Source organism: Pollicipes pollicipes, unplaced genomic scaffold, assembly GCF_011947565.3.
Source record: "Pollicipes pollicipes isolate AB1234 unplaced genomic scaffold, Ppol_2.1 Scaffold_7231;HRSCAF=8579_pilon_pilon_pilon, whole genome shotgun sequence".
In the NCBI taxonomy this organism is placed as follows: Eukaryota; Metazoa; Arthropoda; class Thecostraca; order Pollicipedomorpha; family Pollicipedidae; genus Pollicipes; species Pollicipes pollicipes.
Window position 1 is genome coordinate 16,954,263 of NW_023597034.1, and position 20,205 is coordinate 16,974,467.

Consider the following 20,205-nt stretch of genomic DNA (forward strand, 5'->3'; position numbering starts at 1 on the left):
GGGCGCACGTGCGCCGGCTTCAGTAGGCCCGAGTACAGACAGGTGACGCTGACTCAGTTTACTGGTGGACTGGACGAGTGTGTTCTCATGTGGTACAGTACAAAGCAGGGTGATTGACAACATCATATATTACTGCCTGGCCACGATATCAGTACTGCCCGGCCAACGAGTTGCAAAATATGGCTCGACATATTTGTAAAACGTACCTAAAAATTAGATATGTTCTGAATGTTGTAGCAACACAAAATTATGAAAGACATCATCCCCGTTACCTTCGACATAGCCAACATGTGTCCACAGACCGCTGCACATTTATGGAGGTGGTTTAAAACGTCGGCGACTTTGCGGCGACTTTGTGCAACATTGGGCAACGACATGGTGGATTTGATGCATGACATAATCCCTGGTCCCTGGTACCGATTTGTAACAAATATGGGCATTTGCAAATCCATTAGAGCTGCAATTCGCATAATCTTGTTGAGCAGCAGCTGGCAGAAAAAGCGTCCCCATGTCCGTGACGTCCGAATGTGGAAATGAGTGAAGCAGGCCATGTTTGAGCCACGGTGAGGCTATTGGCACTCGCACCCTCTGATATTATGTTTGTTTTTGGAAAAAACAACACGTGATAAGCATCATCTGACGCATAAAAAGTTAAAAACGGATATTACGCACGCTGAAAAGATAGCCTTTGACTTGAGTCATCAGTTTACTTCTTTCCACGGTGACTGAGATGAATTTTTTACTTCCATTGTATGAATATTCGCAGTCCAGAACATAAATAGAAAATATACAACTGAATAAATACGTTGACATTACATCCATTATTACAGGTGACACGACGCCATAAACGCACCAATGTCAACTCCAGTTATGAAAACGCCACAGGCATATCTGGTGACCCGTTAGTCAGAGGGAGTTAATGGTCCGTGTTCGAAGAATTATACGCATCAGATGATTCCGGTGCCAATTTTCCGTTAAAATCTTAAACGAACGTGTATCAAGAGGCTATTAAATCGCCCTGCTGGGCTGCGCTGAGTGGATGATCAGAACCGATCAGTGAAGCAAACCACCCGTCACACTGTTACGTCGCAGGCTTACCCACAGACAAACGACAAACGTGTCCTTCCACCACCGTTCGGCCCGGCCACACGCCAACTTACGGCAACGTGCAGCAGACGTCGGATGGCCTGGTTGTTGCCGGTACCGCAGTAGGCCATGGCCACCGTGTACATGCCGCTGCGACGCAGGATGGGATCCTTGTCGGAACACAGGCTCGTGATGAGCGTGTCCGCCTCCTCCAGACGCTCGTACATCGTCAGCGCAATGCCTGTCGGGGAGGCGGGGGGAGGGGGGCTGAGAGTGGTGCCAATCATAACGCCGGGGAGGGGGGCTGAGAGTGGTGCCAATCATAACGCCGGGAGGGGGAGGGGGGCTGAGAGTGGTGCCAATCATAACGCCGGGGAGGGGAGGGGGGCTGAGAGTGGTGCCAATCATGACGCCGGGGAGGGGGGCTGAGAGTGGTGCCAATCATGACGCCGGGGAGGGGGGCTGAGAGTGGTGCCAATCATAACGCCGGGGAGGGGGAGGGGGCTGAGAGTGGTGCCAATCATGACGCCGGGGGGGGGAGGGGGGGGCTGAGAGTGGTGCCAATCATAACGCCGGGGAGGGGGAGGGGGGCTGAGAGTGGTGCCAATCATAACGTCGGGGAGGGGAGGGGGGGGGCTGAGAGTGGTGCCAATCATGACGCCGGGGAGGGGGGCTGAGAGTGGTGCCAATCATGACGCCGGGGAGGGGGAGGGCTGAGAGTGGTGCCAATCATGACGCCGGGGAGGGGGGCTGAGAGTGGTGCCAATCATGACGCCGGGGAGGGGGAGGGGGGAGCTGAGAGTGCCAATCATGACGCCGGGGAGGGGGCTGAGAGTGGTGCCAATCATGACGCCGGGGAGGGGGGCTGAGAGTGGTGCCAATCATAACGCCGGGGAGGGGGAGGGGCTGAGAGTGGTGCCAATCATAACGCCGGGGAGGGGGAGGGGGCTGAGAGTGGTGCCAATCATGACGCCGGGGAGGGGGAGGGAGGGGGCTGAAGTGGTGCCAATCATGACGCCGGGGGGGGGAGGGAGGGGGTCTGAGAGTGGTGCAATCATAAACGCCGGGGAGGGGGGAGGGGGGGCTGAGAGTGTTCCAAATCATAACGCCGGGGAGTGCAGGGGGGGGGGGTGCTGAGAGTGGTGCCATAATAACACCGCGGGAGGGGAGGGGGGCTGAGAGTGGTGCCAATCATAACGCGTGGGAGGGCAGGGGGGGGGGTGAGAGTGGGGCCAATCATAACACCGCGGAGGGGGGGGGTGGTGAAGGGGGGGGGGGGGGGGGCTGAGAGTGGTGCCAATCATAACGCCGGAAGGGGGAGGGGCGGGGGGGGGGGCCTAAAAAGTAGGGCCCCTCATAACACCGCGGAGGAGGGCTGAGAGTGGGGCCATCATAACGCCAGGGGGGGGGGGGCTAAAAGTAGGGCCTATCATAACACCGCGGAGGGGGGCTGAGAGTGGGGCCAATCAAACGCCAGGGGGGGGGGACCTGAGAGCGGTGCCGATCACAACTTTCCTAGATGACTCATGAAGACAGACTTGAGAAGCGACGGTCCATACTGAAGCAACACTGGGGACGCGCCGTTGTGCGCAGTTCTGTATGCAAATTCAATCGTCATATATGACACAGCAACGTGAGGAGCTACCCTGTCAGAAGCAAGCGCACGTTTCAAACGATTTAGAGCCGAAATCCTGATGGACAAAAAGGCATCAGTAGACGCTGGATGTCGTGCACGTCCTCCACCTTAGCATTATTTCATCATGCATTATCACCATGCTAAAACGTGACTTGGCGGAGACGCTCTTTCTCACGACCACGAAGACGAGAGTCCCATAGATTTAACCTTCAACTTGCTGCGATCACTGATTTCCTGCGACACATCGCGACACGCACCCCCATAGAACGTATTACCGTGTCTCGCAAGTCCAAGCTTTAGACATGTTGGTAGAGGAGCCACCAGCGGGGCCGACTCTATCCCTGCGAGCCGCATGTCAACGCGTACGTGTCGCCCGACATACAGACCGGACGGGACCACGTGTTGTTGTTCGTAATGGAGACTAAGTCCCACGCGGCTACTGAGGTGATACGGCGTCGCTTGCCTCACCCTGGCACGAAAGGCGGGCACCGCGGGCAATCGAACACCGCACCTCTGGTTTCCCAGACGCGCGCCTAAGCCACTGCGCCACCGGCACCCGCAGCCAAGTGTCACTCACCGACGGCCAGGCCGCGCAGGATCTTCTCGTGCTGCGTCTCCTGCGAGTACGCCACCATGTCCTCAATCGCCTGCGCCGACTTGGAACCCAGCATGACCAGACCCATCGCGATACCTGGTTAGGAATACATGCCGGTTCTATTAGTCATGCACGAAGGCGAAGCATCACAACGTGACATTTTGGCGAGGACTGACGGACACGCGCCTGGCCGATAGCCTCCCACTGCATATTACACAGTACATCTGGTGCGCATAAAGAGTGGCCTAATCTGCAGGTGACGAACAACGTTAACGTCTTCAGGTCGGTAACCACGGCACGCTCGGGCACTGCCACTCACCGGCTGCCTCTCCGGTGACGGCGTCGTCCTGGTACAGATTGAGTTTGAGCTGTTCGTAGATATCGGCCCGGTGCGTGCCCATGGCGGCCAGACCCACGCCCAGACAGCCGCCATGCCGCACCACCTGCCGACGCACGGAGGCGTCAGCTCCTATAGCACATGACATAGGCATGGCAACGGCGGCGGGGGGGGGGGGAGGCAGGAGGGGTGTCCGCCCCCCCTCCCCCACACCACCCAGCTTAAGATCCGTGGCAGCACCCCCTCCCCTTTTGATGGGGCTTATCTTAGTTTTCAGATACAAAATCGAGAAGTAACAACAAAATCGAGGGCACGCAAACTCTCTTCTCTAGGATCCACCACAACGACCTGTGACCCCGTGGACATTCCGCCGCCCAGCTATGCATGTGTCGTTCTGCTCCGATATCGCTCCTTGTTCTCTGTTTCTTCTTCCCACCGCGTTGCTACACTCCAGCGCTCTCTGTCTCTGTTCCCAGCTGCCTTCAGCTCTCTTTTCCTTCAGGCACTTTCTCCCTCCGTGACGTCGTGCTCCCCACTGACGCACCTCATTGTTGGCCTCCTTGAGCTGCTGCACCAGGTAGTCGATGATGGCGGCGCCATGGTTGACATGGATCAGGCCGAGCGCGTACAGAGCGCCGCCCTCTGTGTAGCCCGAGCTGCCGGCCGCGTCTTTCGGCAGGTACGCCTGCATAAGACCCAGCGCTTCCTGTCGGCGACGCCATCAGCAGTGTTAGCATCATTGATATATGATACCACGATTGGCAACATCCATGTTAAATTACTAGCAGACGTCTGCAATCCCAAAGAGGGGCATCCACTGTAAAATGGTCTAGACTCGTAAGCAAAAACGACAGATTAGGGTACACCAGGCGAACTACGGGCAGCTCGACACACCAGTGTATGGCTTACCCGCAGCCCTACGTTCGTCAACAGCCAACAGTAATGGCGTCCTGCGCCGGCGCCCATCACGCCCTCTAATTCCTCTCACGGTTGAGGCATGGCAACTTGGCAAGCAGACAAGCATCCACAAACAGTACATGTAGGATTCAGCCCTACTAACTCATTTTTCATCATATGTTTCTGCCATAATGAAAGCTAGTATTTGTAGGAAATGAGGTTGAACACTCTCGTTCCCATGGTGAGACAACGTTTTAGGCGTGCCGGTTTCTGCTGCTGGAATTTGACTCGTCGCACGCGAAACTTTGAGTTGCAATGCGTTGCGTGCGTTGGTAGGAAAATATCTGAAGCGTTGCAGTCGCGTTAATTAGGTGAAAAATGTTCTAATCTGCAGACTACCTATTCATCTGAAACCTTTCATATGAGTTTTCTGCAGGCGGTCTGCACCTTCATGCCGGGAGTGAGTGAGGAATGTTCCCCAAAATTGGCGGCTAAGAGGCAATGAAGTCGGATTTTTCCTGGTACAACCGTAAGCCTAGTGCTAGATTTTCACAATTCTCGCGGGAGAAGGGACTTGAGCCCCCAAAGCTCCCCCCCCCCCCCCAATGACGCGATGGTTCTCGCGCCTCCGCCATTTAAGATCAGTAGAAGTGCCCGTGCAGAGAAAACCTCGAGTTAATCAATACCTACACTTTGTGCACGCTGGTACCATGTTTTTTTTACTGGCACTCCGATTATAAACACAATTGACAATTGCGATGCCAAGGGCACACCTGCACTGACAATTCTACAACTGAATGCGGCCTCACTGTTGTGTGGCAGCCAATTGCGCTTGACAGCCAGTCCTGGCATATCCTCTTGGTAGATGGGGGGGGGGGGGGGGGTATTTTATCTCACTTATCTTCCTGCAGCGCAACAAGGTTCACGTCAGATTTTTATAGGGATGGTGGCGGGTACCCCTTTTGCTCTTCCATTGTTTCCGGTTTTCTTCGTCATTTAGCATGCCTTCCGAACAGTGGCGCAGCCACAATTTTCTCCAGGGGGGAGGGGGGGGGGGGGGGGTCCGGAGATCGGTAGGCATGCATCACACCAAGGACGTAGTTTCACAAAATGAGTTAATAGTCAGGGGGGATATAACGATGGATATAGTAACAACGTAGCGATACTGTATACCTACGGTAAGCATGGTCAGCGCCAGATGTGACGCTCACCGGCACCGCATCAGCTAACTCACATACGCTGGACGCCAGTCTGATGCTCGACTGAGCTAAGCGTAGCTCGGTGGAGAACGCATCATCAGCGCTCTTATAAGGATCCTCACATTGCACCCATAACTTGCATTGGCAATACATATCCCACGTGACATTCAATTGTTGGGCGAAGGAACGTTGTTAGCTAAAATGGGCGGTTGACAAGAGACAGTGCTGTTAGACATGGGGAATAGGGCTGCTGTTGTTGGAACCTAGTATGTCCTGTGTAACATGTGGCCCGAGGCTTCGTCACGCAGAGTGCGCAGCATCCACAAGCCCGTGTGAGCGATGCCGTGCTATGCTTCTGCTTCAACCCACCTTCTCGTGACCCTTGTGGATGACGCCCAGTGACGCTGTGGCCGACATTTTGGCCCAGCTGTATGCCCGAGACAGCCAGTCCAGGTTATCCCTGCAAATTACGGCTGACGTCACAGCGGTCGCACAGAAGTGACACGCAACGAGCCTACATCAAGACGCTATGCCTGGCCACTGGATTGGTCGGCGAGGTTCAAAAGAAAAATATTACACTTCTATGAATCGGGGCGTTCAGATGACGCCGGCAATTCGTCGCGTATTTGTCCGACATGCTCTTGGACAACAAAACAACAACTATATGCTAACATGGAAGAAAGCACTACTGGACACACCAGTGGCAACGTAAACCGCTCCACAGTCAAGGCCATCTCAGCAGCTGAGCTGGGCACGCCAGACTCGTCCGCGACTGCCACCAACCTGAGGAACTGGTCGCTGGTGGTGCCACACTGCATATAGCCGTGCGCCACCACCAGGGCAGTGTGGCAGACGGACGCGCGCACCGTGTCCTTGACCTGCTTCAGAATCATCAGGTCCGTGTGATTTCCACGGATGAGGAACTGCAGGTGCAGCTGGATGGCCACGTCGCCGGCCAGGATGGTGGTCAGACGCTCGTAGTGCTTCTGCACCTGCTGGTCCCGTTCCGACTGGCGGCGGCGCAGTACGTCAGGCACGGCTGCCACAGTGAGTACCGCGGCTCAGGCCTGCGGCAGTATTACTGGGGCCCGGTCAGAGGGCACACTGGCACGCTCGTCGTCGCCAGGCTCTGTACTGCGTGTAAACCGCGTGCGCGCACGAGTGTCATTGAGACACAACGTGACCTGCGGAATGGATGCATTCAGGTGCACAACCTCGGCTACAGAAACTCTGAGACAATGAAAATGAAAGAATGAAAGTTTCACATAGCAGTTGAGGCAGACACACAACACAATCGATATCATCTGAAAAGATACTGTTCTCCAGGACTAGTTGTGCAACATCTTAACAATCGGTGGACTAGTGTTGTGTTCCTTCGTGTCATCAAGAGGGAGGGCGGCGGAGCAGGGCCATGCGGTCATGCCTCTCCTTCACTGAAACATGATCAGCCTAGGCCTGCTCGCACGTCACAGCCGACCGGACGCCCTCAGTCTCCGGTCCCTCCCCGCCAGCGCTCACCAGCTGATCGGCCGTCTGGGGCCGCGCGTCGCCGGGCTGCTCGGCCCGGTCGGCCGCGTGCTCGGCCGGCGCGGCAGCTGTTACCGGGCCGGCAAGCAGCGCCGGCAGCGGCGCCGTCACCCGCAGAGCCTGCAGCACCCGGCCCACGAACTGCTGCGTCGCCGAGTCGTACAGGTCGAACGCGATCTGATAGCCCATCAGTGCGCTGTCCTGCGGGCATCGCGGGGGAACGAAGTCAGGCGGTATGCTGGCGAGACAGGGCAGAGAGCGCCATGGTCCAGCCCTTTCACACAGCTGGTGACACCTACATGGTGAATTAATGACAAAAAGTAAACACAAAGACAAACATAAGTACAGGCTAATAACGCATCCCTAAAAAACAGGACATTACATGGGAAAGAAACCTAACAGATAACATGTCCGACGAAAACCTAATTTCAAGTCCTGAATTCTAAGTGGGTAATCTTTATACCGACAGGTAACACTGGAGTAACACTACGTAATGACACTTCTTGAACGTCATTTGGCTGATATCTTCGACCAATCAGTACTAATCCCTACACATTTTGACACCATGCCCAAAATATACGTGGTTGGGGAAAGATACTGCACTCCGAATCCGGTGGCAATGGCACTGATCTCTGAGCGAATACATTGAATGGCCCGACTGGCATGGAAAGGTCAGCTGGCAACTGCCCAACGAGAACGACCCAGGCCCGGGGCGACCGTATCGCAGCATTGTGCGGCACGTAAAGCCCTTCGCATTCCTGTCTGGCGAAAGGGCGGAATTAAGATCATCCATTGGACTGCACGGTACGACTTCGGTGATGGGGTGTGTGGAACAAGTTACAGCTATAATACGCAACACTTGAAATAACTTGCAAAAAGAAGACACCGGAACAAAACAAACCCGCACAAAGTGCTATGGCGCAGCCCATCTAAGACCTGTGCCATAACCCAGACCGGCCTCGGCACCCACCGCAGCGAGCCATCGTATTCCCCACGAAGCACCAACACGTCTCCCGTTACCGGTCGTCCCGGGGCCTCGCCATTGTGTCTACTGACCTGCGTGCCGCGGATCAGCCGCTCCAGCACCTGGGCCACGGCGCTAGGGTCGTCCAGGAAGATCAGGCACTGACACATGTTGACGTAGTCGGGCGTGGCCAGGTTGCGGTAGAGGTCGACCAGCGCGCGCAACACCGCGTTACGGAACTGTCTGTTCTGGATCAGCGACATGGCCACCGTGAAGGCGTACTGCAGCATGCCGGCCACGTCGTCCTGCCGGACAGAGGTCAGCTGGTCAATGGGGAGGACTGAGGTCAGCACTAGCGACGCCACTTAGGTCAGCTGGTCAGTGGAGAGGTCAGGGTTAGCGACGCCAGTTAGGTCGTCTGGTCAACGGGAGGTCAGAGGTCAGGGATGGCGACACCAGTTAGGTCGCTTGGTCACTGAAGAGGTCACAAGTCAGGGCTAGCGACACCAGTTAAGTCACTTGGTCAGTGGAAAGGTCAGAGGTCAGGACTAGCAATGCCAGTTAGGTCCGCTGGTCAGTTGAGAGATCAGAGGTCAGGGCTAGCGACGTCAGTTAGGTCAGCTGGTCAATGAGAACGTAGGAGGTCAGGGCTAGTGACGCCAGTTAGGTCAATTGGTCAGTGAAGAGGTCAGAGGTCAGGGATAGCGACGCCAGTTGTCAGCGGTCAGCAGGGAGGTCAGAGGTCATGCCAGTTATGTTTAACATCGTCCTGAGGAACAGTGCCACAATCGAACATGGCGCCACTGACAGTACAGCACGGTGAAACCACCGCCACACAATGATTCACAAATTGCTAACACAGCAAGGCGTAACCCTATTCTCAGTAACAAGTTTGAGAGTGCTGGCAATACCACCAAGTTCAACCGGAACAAGCATTTCACAGTTGCACAGTACTGCACATCGAATCACGAGTCGCCCGCGGCTCCAAGAGAACGTCAACCAGAGTGGGAATCTTATTTTGCAATTCAGGGTTGCAGCTTCGCGAACTAGGTCGGAGATGAAGTTTTTATCCGCTTGCATATCCCAGGTCGAGAAAAAGAACGTGTTTGTATGTTAGCTTTAGCGTCTCTTAACAAACGTGGCTTTGCATAGCTTTCTTTGTGTTTTATTTACCAACAACTGCTACAACTAGTTTTGTTGGGTCAACTAAGTTTCGTTGTGTACATAAACATCACTCGTAAATATCTCGATTCAACTCATTTAACAAGCTTTGAATTTAAAGCCCATTACACAAACATGAAAAAGCCACTAACCCTTCTACCCATTCAACTGTCTAAAGAGCACTCTTTTTGCTATTGATCTGCCCAGTTACAGCTTAAAGCGTTGGAGAGATTATCCTTTGGGCCTGCATGCTACCTGAACACTGATCTTCCCACACTGTCATCTCTTTCCCAAAACATTTAGCAAAGTTATGGGTACAGTCGCAGGGAGATTGAGAGAACATTCCCATCCGAACTTTAGTAAGAGAGCCTATGCCCTTCAAGGTTAGGTTCCAGCCCCTTCCTTCCTTACAACCAGTACCGAACCCGAATAACTCATAACAGAAAGTTCAGCCAAAATTGCTGATTTGTTGGCTCTTATGGCCTGACCCACGACAAAAGACAACTTCCGTTGTTGAGAATAACTTTCCGTCAGGTGTGGGCCAACCTTCTGAAGCATAGGACACGTTAACATCCATTTGGCACCCCTGCTCGACTATGCATCTGGGTTTGAAAGATTGGAACCGACATAAAAATTAAAGATAAAAAATAATTTTGAAAACAAACACTGCTTTGCTGAAATGCAGGCTTTCAATTGTATGACCAATGTAAAACTTGCATCATCACAGCTTTAAAGTAAATATGAAGACAAGTATTTCAAATACTTTCTAGGCCATTATTGCCTTCCATAAACTAAAAGAGAAACAAAGACATACTTAAAAACCACATTTGTTTTGAGCCCAAATCAAAATCGCCATGTGTTAGGCTTTGGATCATAGAATGCTGTGAACCCTCAGTTCTACCAAGCTCCCCTTATGGGCGCCGATGCATATACATACATATTTAGACTACAATGATGCATGCCAATTTGGACACAAAATGTAGCACCTCAGGATTTCAAAACCCTAGTTTGTCTCCACGAAATTCTTCAGCAACCTATTTCTCATTAAAAACAAACAAACCGTTTTCCCTACGCAACTTGACACTTGAACCCATCACATCCAGACAAATTTTCTGTTCTGTTAGCTTTCCATCAAATGCAGTTTCAGCGGTCCAGACATCGAGTCCCGTCCAGTGCCCAAAATATCCGAGGCTTCTTTGTGAAATATACAACAAAATGTTCATCTATGTACACGAATGCGCCAGACAGCGACCATAACGTACCTACAGCGATTCCATTGCACCTCCTCGTCTTACACCTCACGGTTTGTATCCTTCCTCCCCATTCTCCCCATGTGCTGATAAACTACCCATCAGCATGGGTTTCGTTATCCTTCGCTGTCTACCACATTCGGTCTCAGATGGGTCGGTGAAACCTGGTCTGATGCGCAGCATTATTGCCCACTTTCCGCTTCCACACACAACTTTTTCAGATGGACAATTCACTGGCGACGTCAGTGTTGGCGCCACCCCATGCCATGCAACAGCCAGTCATGCGCCGGAGAGTCCGGAGAGTGGAGACGTCTCCGAGGCAACCCCGAGAGAGGCGGGAAATTCCACCCAAAGCGTGGCCGCCTGTGAAGGGTACCGGGGGATGCTTCCGGGGCGTCTGCGGCCCGACTGCGGCACGTAGAGACGCGAATGTGCCACGAGCTTGATGCGGACGTGGCGTAAACGGTGTTGTGTAGTAAGCGCAGAGGGCAACCCAGGCTTGATTGCAAGGTTTATGATAAGAGTGGAGGTGAGGACGGATGAGGCATTGTTGGTGAGCGCTGGTAATAAAATCGTTAGAGATGGTTTCTTGGGCGATAGAAATTGGTGAAACGTGTGGGTCTTGGTACCTCTCGCTTAATAGACATCATAACTAGGGGTTTTGTGCATGGAGAGCTTTGCTGTTCATTCTTTCTAGCATAAAATTCTGAGTATTGATTCATCAGGGTTAACTTTCCTAACAAAGCGCTAAGATTCCAACACTGGCCAACCAGCGCAGGAAGGCTCCACAACTCCCTCCAGCCGACACCAAGCTTTCTCCCCACGTCCCGCGTCCGCTCACCGAGTCCATGATGGCCTTCTGGAAGACGTCCATGCGGCGCGTCTCGAGCGCGATGCCCAGCGCCTGGCGGTACTGGCCGTCCTGGAAGCAGCGACTGAGCATGCGGTCCACGATGCCCTCGAGGCGCGCATCGATCAGGTGGCCGTCGCCCTCGCCGGCCTCCTCAGCGTTCGAAACGCGCAGCTGGGTGTAGTGGTCGATACATTTGGCTGCCGGTGACGACGGGGTTCATGTCTCATGTCCAATAATGCCGGTATGTAATTATTGGAAGGTAGGAATGACACTCGGAAAACATATTCAATGTCTTGCCTGGTGCAATTGTTACGAGTGTCTGGCCACCGGTCATCACCGTTTTGGTTCAAACCACATTGAACATTGCAAAGTTGACAGCAGCTATGTGCTGAGGACCTAAAATGATCCCATCTCGGGGTTGGAAAGATTTCTGATCTACATCATCCCTCGGCTGCCTCACTAATTCATCATCACAGCATGATGCAAGCAGAGCAGTCCACGAAAATAATTCAAACGACTCTCACAGGCCTCCACATGACCAACCACCACTGTCATCTATCCTTTTCCAGGCATTCCCAGCAGACAGACATGCTGGCATGAAAACACTCACCAATGATGGTCTCCACATACTGGGACTTGTCATTGACGTCGAACAGGTCTCCGGCGCCGAGCGCATATGTCAGCGAGTCCTCGAACGAACCCAGGTGGTAGTAGACTTTGCTGGCCACCAGTGCGGCCAAATGGCGCTCCGGGAAGCCTTTGTCCTCGTGCAGGATCTCGCTGCGTGCAGGGGGCGGCCGTCAGCACGAACGTGATGGCGCCATACAACAACTGCATCGGCCGATGAATATAATAATGGGCCGAACGTCAGATGCAACACCAGGTAAACATGGTAATACATGGCTCAAAGCAAACTATATTGTACAGCTGATATGTCCACTCAGATTTCCTATCATGGTGCATGAACTGCCAACACAACTACATAGAAGTAGGGGATACATGACATCTCGGTTCGAAATGGCATTGAAAGTTTGTGTTTCTTGTCCGCAGTTAATGGAACTGAAAATGTGTGTCATTTTCTACAGCTAACTTTGATTCCTGCTCATCTAGGCTCTAACCTAGGTGCCAGGTTCATACCAAGTTCACCCTTATTGCAAAACAATGTTGCTTTAACTGAAGCTTACTCAGATGTACAGCCACAAATATTGTTGTATCTTGTTAAGTAATCAAGCAAATCAGCTTTCTTGACCTCCCCATCTTCACAGATGCTTAAATCCCCAGACTGAACAAACCACACTCTGAATACAGGAGGCACCAGCAAATTATCCATGTTGCATATGTAATGTTACTCAGTACAATGAGTCATGCAAATCTGCAATGCAAGTTTATATTTAATGAAGTCTGGATAAATTGTGCAATCCAAAATGTGTTGTATTTTGTCAACTTACATTTTCTCAATAGCCTCTGAGATTTCTGCCCAGAACTCATCTACAATGAGATCTAGTTTCTTCAGAGCAAACACCTTCAGCTCTGGCATGGGCTCTTCCAGGAGTGAGATGATACCAGCTGGGTGGGAGGAGGAGTCAGGGTTTAGCTTGATTAACCATGCCAAACATGATTAACACATGCCAAACACACTGGGAACAGTGCATACAAGGTGAATGAGGCAACACCAATGAAACTGGAGAATAGTGCATACAAGGCATATGATGCAACATGACATATTTCAGGTTCTAAGCCTTCAAGTTTCTGATGGTAACTATCTGTGCACAATTCAGTAGATATTTCATTCACTTCGGATATCAGTATCAACTTGACAATGGCCACATATTTTGGGCTGCCATGGCTTCTCTGTAAACACATTTGCTAAAATATACAACTAAAAACTTCACTAACCTGATGATGATATATTCATGATGACTAACTTTTATTACAGCTTGAAAAGGCTGTTCCTTCTGGTTGCAGCATACAGCTCTGGAACGAAGTCACTGGTCAGTACCTAGTAATTTAAGCATTTTACATATGCATAAACCAGTAATACCATCATTTTCATATGAACTTCCTGAAGCATATTTCTGCTGATGCATAAGTCTGGTTAAAACAGAAGTCTCTGATAACAATTTCTTTACAAACCATAGCAGGCACAAACCCTCTTGATTTATAGATAGAAAATTAATAGTTGAATGCATCAATCCATTGTGCTAATGAATATTGATATGGTATTAACCTCATATTGATCTACAAAATTATAATCTTAAGTATGAAACAAAATTGGCCATCCACATATTTGCCTCCATGTTATTGGCTGATATGAATGATGCTAGGTTTAGAATGGTATGCCCTGTTGAAGTTGACATAGTGGTGTATACCCTCTATGGAAATACCTGCAGTGACATCAGTATAATCCAGCTGTGTTAGGATTTCCTGATCCTATCAGAAAGGTAACAACACAGCATCACTTTGCATGCAGTAGGTTGCTTAGCAGTAATTTACCTTAATAGATTGTACACCATCATATATCAGCATGATTAAGGATTTAGTTTCAATATCTGGAGAGGGACTGGTACAATAAAATGCTGTTTATTATTTTCCAAACATGCTTCCTTTTTCCTGGCAGACATCTGCCTCCAGCACAGTCAGCTCAAGTTAATCATGTTAACCAATCTGAGCACCTCACATTGAGGTTTAATTTATACTGGACAACACCATGCATGACATTCATATCCTTCACATCCCAAATTTGAGAATGTGTATGGTTACCTCAATAGGAGCTCAATGTGACTATGATCAACAGGCTGAATGACCTTTAAGCAGCATAAATATGAGGATGATATTTTGTCTGACATAACTAGTGCATAAGTAAGGTGAAGCATGGCTTAAAATAAAATCAAAACTATATAATTTTATTTGACATCCCAACAACACACCAACTTCCAGAATAAGGCAATTTATATAACACCATTATACGAGACTTCTTAAGACCAAAACATGTCAACCATCATCAGAAAACAGTGGCATTTTCTAATCTTAGGCTCAAAATAAAAATGTTCTTATGAGTTCTCAGTACAGCAGTATCAAAAAATGATGTTGATCAATGATTGGCAGGCAGGTCAGTCGAGCATCTGGCGAAGCCCCATTGCAGTCGCAAGAGAAGGGCATAGGGGCAAAAGGAGTACAGGTAGGATTAGTGGTAGGAGTAGGACTAGGCATAGAGGTAGGAACAGGAAAAGGCCAGCTTGTGTGAAATCCTGATGAAAAGTTCACCTCACTAGGACAGTGACACCATTTGCTATTACCATGTTTGCCAAAAAAAAAAAAGCTGTCACTGCACACTGCACAGGGTGAGGATGTATAGCTCCCAGTACATGGATGCATCATCCATTGCTATATTGTTCTGCTGTAGTCCTTATGCAATAGTTTGAGAAAATGAGCTACAGTGTTATGAAGTAGGGGCATAACTTAAAATAGGTACCATTTGTTACAAAAGAGCAATATACCTTGTCTTTTTTAGGGTAGTAAAGATCACAATCATTGCACTGGTACATGTACACTCTTTTAATCAATTCTTTATTGGATCTGATGTCTCTTAGATGTCAGTTGATGAACAATTTAATATTGCAGCATCAGGTACCAACACAAACAATGAATCACATGGCAGCACACAGATAGTAAGAAACATAGTTTAAACTATCTTCACAAACTTTGCCTGTAGGTTTTAACTTAAATCATAACAACAAAAAAACAGGTTCTCACAGCACTCCTGGGCACCACAGGTGGTCACTAATTTCAACACATATAATGCAAACGTTTAAAAAACTATGATGTTAGGGTTATCTCATGCAGGAATACCACACCCAATAATTCAAGAACAATAATCTGAAAATGCTGCATCATATGGCCCAGTCAGCCAGCACAAACATACTCCAACTTAAATATGTTTGGATCACGTAAATGCTCGGCCCAGTGGGTAAATTTTAGCCCGACCTGTCTGCCACCGTCAAACTTAGCAATGTTCTGTTCCGCAAAAGCACCCCTGCACATGTCCACCAGGAAGGTCTGAATCAAGGGTCTGAATGCTAAAGATATAGGCCGGCCTCACAAAGTTCGAAGGCTCCGTTTTTTTCGACCCGTCGCCCTAATCCGTCTTCTTTTGTAGACACTTTTTCGACACTATCGCGACTAAGCCCTCCAACACTCACTCGACGATATCTGCTGCAACACCGTCCACAAAGAACCGCCCAATACCGCTACAGCAAAATGAACCGGTCCAAGCCGCTGGCCACCCCCGGCTCCGCGATCACTCGCCGCTTACTATGCACAAATTTTGAGGCACTTGTGGCTCAGACATAAAGGCGCACGGTCAGTAATCAAGAGCTCTAAAACATGTATTTCAATAAAAAGTTCTCTCATTATTTCACCTTATCAACAATGCACTCGTATAGTTTTTCGATAAAATAATTTAAAAGAATATATAAATCCATTTTACCTTGAAATTTGTAAGACTTGTGAACAAAAAAGCTTGTAAGGGAAGTATACAGAGCTGACCGCCAGGAAACATATGGTCGAACGACACAACTAAGGCGTACCCGGGTGCAGCTAACGTATTTCAATTGGCTCTAGACTTTCGACTGGCATGGGCATGTGTTATTTCGTATAACTGGTATATTCATACCATGACTATTCTGGGTAGGATACAGTTAGATATATCTTACTGTGAAAACTCACATATAGCCACATTTACCCCACATTCTATGTTCCTTGGCATGCTAGACGTATATCTCAAACGGTTGTTGCCTGTTGCTACATTATGTTGCTTTGATTTCCAAAGGTAAAGGAGAAGACATGCAGACGTCCAGAACCTTCCAAAGCTCCATTTGTTTATGGCTGGTTACTAATCTGTTGCCTGTCTTCTTACCGCGGGTGTCAATTTGCGTCGTTTTGGGTGGGTAACGCGCCCCCTCCCCCCCCCCCCCCCATGTTCAATTTGCTCTCCCCCATGCACGAGTTTGGCCCCAAACCTTCTGGGGTTCATGTAGAACATTTCACATAGAAGCCCGAAACTATACAGCATTTAAAGAAGGCTTCTGCGAATTGTTTCACAGTCAAGACAACCAAACAAAAACATAACTGCGATATCATGTCCAGTTTAGTGCACCTGACTGAGTTAGTCACACTTGAAGCACGCGCTTGGGTAGAGGGTTAAATCACCCCCCCCCCCCCCCCCGAGTGTTTTTACGGAATGGCTTCCGAACGGGATGGCGAAGCTGCGCCAAATTTTGCAGACAACTATCAATCCACTATCGGTCCGCTACTCAACTGTAGACAGGTGAATAGCGGATCGCGTGTACCTTGCAAGATCGCTGACGTACAGCAGGTCACAGTCAGGCCATGGATTCGGTTAAGTCAGTTTCAAGGGAATCTTTCAATCCGATGGAACAACGGAATGTCGGATGAAACGATGCATGCTTGAAATACTTTCTAAGGCAACACAACAACTGAATGGACAAATTCAATTGACCTAGTGTTCAGTAGCAGGAGTCTGGGCTGAATGCCGTTCTACGGCTGGCGCCGGCCAGCTCGCCGGCGAGTGTGCAGGTAACACCAGCCGAGGCAGCAGAAGCGGGAGGTGTTTGTGCGCTTACGGGTTATGTTCGCTTTGTTCCGGTAATAAAGCAGTTACGGACGGAACAAATTGGCGACGAGGATGGGATGAAAGTAAGCGCAGTCCACTTACTTTCCAGTTTAGTATGTCCAGTTATTTACTTAGTTGCCCTGCTCGAAGTGCGTAGCCCGGCGCCGCCGGCACCATTTTTGAGGCACGTGCCGCCCTGAAATCCCTGCCGCCGCCACGCCGCGCTTTGCTGAAATTGAAATGGCCCAATCACATGGTTTACCAATGCCGTCGCGTTATGGAGTTGGCCAGGACTTCGCGCGACGGCTCCGGGGTTGCGAATTTTATGTGCTTGCGTCAGACATCACCTCCAGCCCCCGGACAGCCACGACGGCTCTCACGCTGCTAGGACTGGAAGTCCAAGAGCTCGCCAGGACACTGTCAAGTGCACCGGAAGCAGCTCCGGACGAGAATAGCAGATGGACGGCTAAGCTGACGGCACACTTTGATGCGAAAGTTAATACCACTTACGAGCGAGCCCAGCTCCATGTTTTCGGAAGGAAAGCCAGAGAGAGTTTTGGGGTTTTCGTGTCCCGGCTGTGAATGCAAGCGGACTGCTGCCAGTACTCCGAGCAGCGCGATGCAGTCATGCTTGAGTATGCGGTGGCTTACTGCGAAAACAGGAAGTTCCAGAATAAATTATATGGAAGACCGGTGCTAACCTTGAGCGAAGCCCTGGAAATAGCGAAACAGGAGGAACAAGTTCGTGCCCAGGTGGACAGACTAAATTCCAACGCCCTCTCAGTTAGTTCGTCCGAAGCGGATGCTAACCTGCCGGCGCATCGTCGGGACACATCAGCCTGTCGAACCTGCGGTCAAGCCGCACCGGCCATACGGCCGCGGGGGCTGATTCAGGCTCCCCGGGCCCCGACAGCGCCGGCGCGCTCCAGGTGCCGCAGCAGGCGCCACGCCAGCGGGGACTGTCTGCTCAAGCAAGCTGACTGTTATGCTGTCACCGAGTGGGGCATACCAGGAGCGCCTGCCGAAGCAGGCACCAGCCGAGAAGTGACCGCACAGATCAAGTCGCTGAAGATGTTCCAGCTCTTCAAGACTGTTCACTGGGTGGTGGAGGACCATGCCTACGGTATCAACAAGGCGATGGTCAGGTCGACTCCAGTAGTCGTAGATGTTTCGCTCAATGGAGCACCGGTTACGATGCAAGTATACGCGCTGGAAGCTTCCTTGCAGAAAGATCGAGCTGAGTACAGCGGCCTGCTCAAACCGGACACGGGTCGCTACAATGTTCGAAAACTCTTCATCGAGCTTGATCCGGTAGTGAGGCTGATCTTCCTGAAACATCGACCACTGCCCTTCGCGCAGCCGGAGGTGATCGAAAAAGAGCTGGACAGACAGGTTGCAGAAGGAATCATGGAACCAGCGAAAACGTCTCGCTGGTCTGCACCAGTGGTGCCGACTTAAAGGCAAATGGCATTCTTCGTCTCTGTGGCAGCTATGATGAAGCGGTAAATAAGGCTAGCCAGCTGGAGAAGTACTCACTGCCCGAGGTGGACGAGCTATTCGCAGGTATGACTGGCGGCAAGATGTTCACCAAAATCGATCTCCGCGAAGCTTACTTCCAGCTGGAACTGGATGACGAGGGTAGGTAAGGTAGGCACGGGTAAGGACGAGGGTAGGAGGCACTCACCATCAGCGCCCAAAAGGGGTTGTTTCGCCCAACTTGACTGGGATTCGGTGCCAAAAGCGCTGTCTCGATCTTGTAGCGTGGGATGGAGACGTTGCTGTCGGGCATACCCAACGTGGTGGTATTCCTTGATGACATCGTCGTGACTGGTCCAAACATATCCGCTCGTTGAGAAAATATAGGGGAGGTGCCGCGCCGTCTGAGCTCGGTAGGCCTGAGAGTCAATAAAGATGACTGTTTGGCTGGCCAAAGAGGCGAGGTACCTCGGCTTCTGCATCTCTGCCGCCGGAGTCTACCCAACGTCGGAGAAGACAAAGGCTGTGCAGGATGCCTCGGAGCCAAAGAATCTGTCTGAGCTGAAGGCTTATCTCAGCCTGCTCCAGTATTGCACCGGATTCCTGCCCGGCCTGGCTGCGGTAGCAGCATCGCTGTACTCACTAGAACGGAAGGGAGCGACCTGGAACTGGGAAGCCTCTCAGCGTGCCACGTTCCTGTAGACCAAACAGCTGTTTGTCGCTGATCCGGCACTTACCCATTACGGTCTGGAAAGCCGTTAGTTCTAACAACTGGCGCCAGCTCGTATGGCCTAGTAGCAGTCCTCAGCCATCCTGACGCTGAGAAAGGAGACCGTCCAATCGCCTACGCTAGTCGAAGTCTAAGTGTTGCTGAACATTACTACAGTCAGCTCGAGGAGGCGCTGAGGGTAATGTTTGGAGTAGGAAAATTTCACCAATACCTGCACGGAAGACCATTCCTGGCCAGAGCAGATCACAACCTCGTGCTTGGTCTGCTGTCTGCTGACAAAGCCCTATCCCCCGCAGTGTCCCCCAGGATCCCGCGTTGGCGAGTGTTAACGCTTGGCTATCAGTACCAGTTCCAGTTCGTCGCCGGGTAGTACATCGACAACGCGGACGGCCTCAGCCGCCTGCCTCTGCCAGTCGATCCTGCTAATGTTCCGGTACGTGGTGACGTCGCAAACATGCTGGAAGACGTGTCTCACGCAGTGGACGTAGGCCGCATCCGTACCAGCACCAGCCGGTATCCGGCCCTCTCCCAGGTGTTCAGCGATCTGCAAAGAGGCGTCCCCCAGACGTACAGCTGGCTTGCATTTCGTGTTTATTGAAAAGAGGGACGGGGTAAGGTAAGGTAAGGGATTCTCAACGGGAGGGCATCTGTCTAAGCGCATTTGCGGAAAGTTTGAATACCATGTTGTTAACTTATGCGTGGAATGAACATTAACAGCAGTGCGCGTGACTTCGTTAGCACTGATGTTCACTGAAATGCATGTGTTTTATCCATTACATTTTGGTGTATTGAGAACCCGCATATAAATGGGTTGTGATAGCCACATACATTGTGGATGCTGGACGATTCTTGCAAACGGATG

General features: G+C 50.9%; 1 protein-coding gene across 1 annotated transcript in view; it reads right to left on the bottom strand.

Annotated features, from left to right (window-relative positions):
- The window catches only part of LOC119109786 (26S proteasome non-ATPase regulatory subunit 1), a 21,062-nt gene extending 5,245 nt beyond the window's left edge, over positions 1-15,817 (bottom strand). The window contains exons 1-13 of the mRNA XM_037233540.1: positions 15,705-15,817; positions 13,402-13,479; positions 12,954-13,071; positions 12,116-12,285; positions 11,494-11,702; positions 8,334-8,546; positions 7,269-7,478; positions 6,534-6,760; positions 6,120-6,210; positions 4,199-4,360; positions 3,637-3,760; positions 3,300-3,413; positions 1,161-1,327 (exon numbers count right to left, since the gene is read on the bottom strand). Of these exons, the coding sequence (XP_037089435.1) occupies positions 1,161-1,327; positions 3,300-3,413; positions 3,637-3,760; positions 4,199-4,360; positions 6,120-6,210; positions 6,534-6,760; positions 7,269-7,478; positions 8,334-8,546; positions 11,494-11,702; positions 12,116-12,285; positions 12,954-13,071; positions 13,402-13,420 (1,824 nt within the window). The 5' untranslated portion in view covers positions 13,421-13,479; positions 15,705-15,817. The remainder of the gene's footprint in view (positions 1-1,160; positions 1,328-3,299; positions 3,414-3,636; positions 3,761-4,198; positions 4,361-6,119; positions 6,211-6,533; positions 6,761-7,268; positions 7,479-8,333; positions 8,547-11,493; positions 11,703-12,115; positions 12,286-12,953; positions 13,072-13,401; positions 13,480-15,704) is intronic.
- Between the last annotated feature and the right edge of the window lie 4,388 nt (positions 15,818-20,205).